At 58.1% G+C, this 3,898-nt stretch overlaps 1 protein-coding gene across 1 annotated transcript; it reads left to right on the top strand.

Annotated features, from left to right (window-relative positions):
* The first annotated feature begins 2,495 nt into the window (after window positions 1–2,495).
* On the top strand, window positions 2,496–3,155 carry LOC123721086 (translation initiation factor IF-2-like). Its single transcript, XM_045678402.1, has one exon. It carries the CDS (start codon window positions 2,496–2,498, stop codon window positions 3,153–3,155), a length of 660 nt encoding a protein of 219 aa, XP_045534358.1.
* The last annotated feature ends 743 nt before the right edge of the window (window positions 3,156–3,898 follow it).

Here is a 3,898-nt window from a genome sequence, read left to right as displayed (position 1 = left end):
CTGATTCTGGTCGTATGCTACGTTTGTGATCGAGTAGAAATATTACTATAGGAATATACTAGGCTGAAATAACGATATTTAAGTTTTTAATTTTGTTCAACAATAATCAAAACCTAAAAATTCACCATCAAAAAATTGCACATTTTACGATAAAATTCATGAATTCCAAATTACTTCCGACAAAATCATTTTTTATACATATATCACAATATTCTCAAAACGTCTTTAAAATATATTAAACAGCGTAATTTGGCGCTCCTCTGTTTACATAATTTAGGTTTTCAATTGAAATGATATTTAATATAATAATTTCTGGCTTGGACTTGATATAAATGGTTTAATCAGATACAACCAAAATAAATAAAAATGAGCTTTCAGTATATAAATATGTAGGAAGAGGATCGGCCATAGTTAAAAAGAATGAAGCTACTTTAAACTTTATAAAAGTTTTTAGCAAAATCACAGGACTAATGACATTTAATTAACCATTAAACTAAACTATGTTCCAAAGTAACTAACACAGTAACACGCCAGAGCCAAGACTGCCTTTCAAATTTTTTTTTTTTGTGACTGAGTAGTCACTGTTTGCCTTGAAGAGGCATTTACAGTTTCACCGGGCTTGAGGTGGCCGGGCGCAGATGGCGCTTAGCCTAAACCTCGTTTAAGAGTAACTAGGCTCGAGGGCTCCCTTAGGAGCCTCGGCTCGGGCTGTTACTTCGTTATTATTACCGGATTGGGAGGTCACCGAGCTCTTAGGTCGCTTCGGTGGACGCTCCATGGAGTGACTGGGCGCAAGGGCGCAAGGGCCTCCCGAGAGGGGACCTCGGCTTGGGCTGTCACTCATTACGCGTTTAGCATTCCGATTCACATTCTCTCTACGTCAGTGCTAGCAACCGGTTGTCTGAAGTTCAAATTACGAATTTCGTCTTACCTACATTAGAAAAAAAAAAATGTCTTCTAAATGTGATAAGTGTGAAAAAATTATCAACAAACGTACTCCAATACTGCAGTGTAATAAATGCGATAAACTAGTGCATGCCACTCAAGACTGTGCTGAAATTTCAAGCAAACAAATATCGGCATTGAGAAGTTCCGATTCGATTGAGTGGGCGTGCGCAGACTGCTTAAGATACCTACCATCTAGAAAGTCGTACATACCACCAGAGGGGTGCTAGGGTCGGAAACCTCCACGTTGGGCCGCCGCTTGGATTGTTCTGGGACAAGTCCCGGGGGAATGGAAGCGGTTGGTCCGGTGCACCCTGGACGGCGGCAGATGGGTTCCTTTCCTCTATTGGGGGGAGGGAAGTCATCTGCCGCTGACCAATATCCGGCCAGCTGACCCATGGAGGTCGTGGGATGGCGGACCTTCAAGGTCCGCGGCGAGGCGCTCTTTTAAGAGCGCCCCGCGAGTTGCCGGGTCTGCTCAGTGCACGGTTTGGCTCTGTTTTCAGAGTCAACTGGTGAACTGGTGCAGACCGGCGTCGTCGCCGGCTTAGTCGGCTTGGGAGCGGTGCTCTCCATAGGGATGGTCCTGTTGGACAGCGGTCTTCGGACGTGGTTTCGGCGGGAGTATTCCGCGGCGCGGCGGTTCCCCTGGGTGTGCTAACCCGCACTCAGGGGGATGTCCTTCGGGACAACGTCGGGCAACCTGTCCCGGTCAGACGTGTCAGTTGATCATGTCTAGCGGCGTCGCCGGGACAGGGGGCTTGCCTTCATTGGCCGGCCCAAGACAAGGATCAGTCACTAAAAACCCGACAGCGAAGTCGTTAAAACCTGCGGATACCGGCGGACCTCCGCAGTATGTACGCCCAGTCTGGGTACAGGGGGCTCTGCCTGGCTGGAGTTTCCTTTCCCCCACACTTGTGGGAACTATATGGAAGATCAGAAAACTCAAAACAACAACGACGACATTGGCAAGGCACAAAGGACAGAAGAGACGCACAACGATGTGGAAGCAGTCGAAGGCGGGAACCAGGGCCGCGGGTGTGGCCGTCCGGGAGTTGCGGGTGTCGCTCTCTCGGTGCGACTCGCCCATGGTCCTGGAGAGGAGGCAGCTGTCCGATACGGACAGCGGCAGCTGCGCCTCATTAGAGGCAATCGGGGGTGAGGGCATGGGCTCAAGATCGCGCTGCCCACCCAGCCGATTTTGGCGAAAGCGATCGCTGACGCCGGAGGAGGGATCGGCAGGCGCCAGAACAACGGCGCCGCAAAAGAGAGGCCGGGGACGGCCTATAACAACGGGGGAGTACGCCGGCCTGGCCCGAGCAAAGGCGGAGCTCAACGCTCAACGGGAGCGGGAGCTAGAGCTGCAGGCGGAGGCGGAGCTGGCGGCGCAGGTCGCGGAGAGGAGCCGGGTACTGCGAGCCCGGGCCAGGGCGGCGATGCCCGAAGGTCCGTGAGAGGCGGCGTCCGGCGAGCACTCCGCCGAAGACCTCGCCGGCACGGTCGAGGCGGCGCTGGACGTAATTGCCAGCGTCGCCAAGAAATCGGCCAAAATGAAGTGCCAGCACATCGCCAGCGTCCGCGAGGCAGTTGCGACCATTGGCGAGGCAGTGCGAGCTCTACGAACCCGCACCGAGTCGCAGGAGGTCGCCCACCTGCAGGCCGAGCTGGCTGCGATGAGGGCGGAACTAGAGGCGGTTAAGCGGCAGGCGGCCGCCCCCCCGCAGATGACCCGGGAGGAGATCCTATTCATGGTAGACTCCCGGATCGCGGGTATTGGCGACCGCCTGCTGCCCGAGCCGAGATTGCGCCCTCCGCTGGCTGCGGACGCGCATAATGCCGCCGCCGCCGCCGCCGCCGCCGCCACCGCCACCGCAGGAGCGACCAGCACCCGCCGCGAGGTGAAGCGCGCTGCCCCCGCCCCGGCCGTAGAGCCGGTGCCCGCCCCGACCCCAGTCCCCGCTGCGACATATGCCGCGGCGGCGAAAAAGGGGAAGGGGAAGGGCAAGAAGAGCCTGGCGGCCCGCGAGGCTGAGGCTGCCCGCAAGCCAGAGCCGGCGCCCCCCGCTCCCCAGCCCCAACCCGAAGAGGCCTGGAACGTGGTGGCGCGGAAGGCGAAGGCCCCGAAGCCGGCGGCGCCCGCCGCCTCCAAGAAGAAGAGGAAGAGGCCCGACGGCGACTGCGTGCCCCTAAAACGGCAGCAGTCGTCGTAACATTACCCGAGGGGTCCATGACGACCTACGAGGCCGTCTTGGACAGGGCCGAGAAGTCTGTCGACCTCTCGGCCTTGGGCATAGAGGGGCTCCGGTTCCGCACGGCGAGAACCGGCGGCCGAGTCTTGGAGGTGGCTGGCGCCGACAAGGGCCAAAAGGCCGATGAACTGGCGGCCAAGCTGCGGGCGACCATCGGCGATGTGGCCCGCGTCTCCCGGCCGGAGCTCTGCGCTGAGATACGCATCTCCGGTCTGGGCGACGCGGCCACCAGCCAGGCGGTGGCAGCGCAAGTAGCGAAGTTGGGGGGTTGCCCTCCCGAAGGTGTGAAGGTGGGCGCCATAAATCGCCCACCTGGCCGCCAGGGCACCGTGTGGGTGAAATGCCCTGTCCTGGCGGCCAAAAAGATCGTCGACGCTGGCCGGTTCACGGTTGGCTGGTCGACGGTGAGGGCAACCCTCCTGGAGGCGCGGCCGCAGCGCTGCTACCGCTGCCTGGTCCCCGGCCATTTGGGCGTGCAATGCGACTGCGGCGTCGACCGCAGCGCGCTGTGCTTCCGATGTGGCCAGCCGGGCCACAAGGCCGCGTCGTGCAAGGAGGAGCCCTCCTGCGCAATTTGTGCGTCGGAGGGCGTGGAGGCCGGTCATCGTCTGGGACACAAGAAGTGTCCAGCGATGTACCGGCCCCCTACCAAAGGTGGCAAGAAAAAGACAAGCGGGGGCAATCAGGGACCCCCCGCCTCGTCG

This window comes from Papilio machaon, chromosome 6, assembly GCF_912999745.1.
Source record: "Papilio machaon chromosome 6, ilPapMach1.1, whole genome shotgun sequence".
Taxonomy (NCBI): domain Eukaryota; kingdom Metazoa; phylum Arthropoda; class Insecta; order Lepidoptera; family Papilionidae; genus Papilio; species Papilio machaon.
This window is presented reverse-complemented; position numbering and strand designations above follow the sequence as displayed.

Excerpts from the sequence above, each read along its gene's own strand:
- LOC123721086 (XM_045678402.1), top strand. The coding sequence starts at position 2,496 with ATGAAGTGCCAGCACATCGCCAGCGTCCGCGAGGCAGTTGCGACCATT.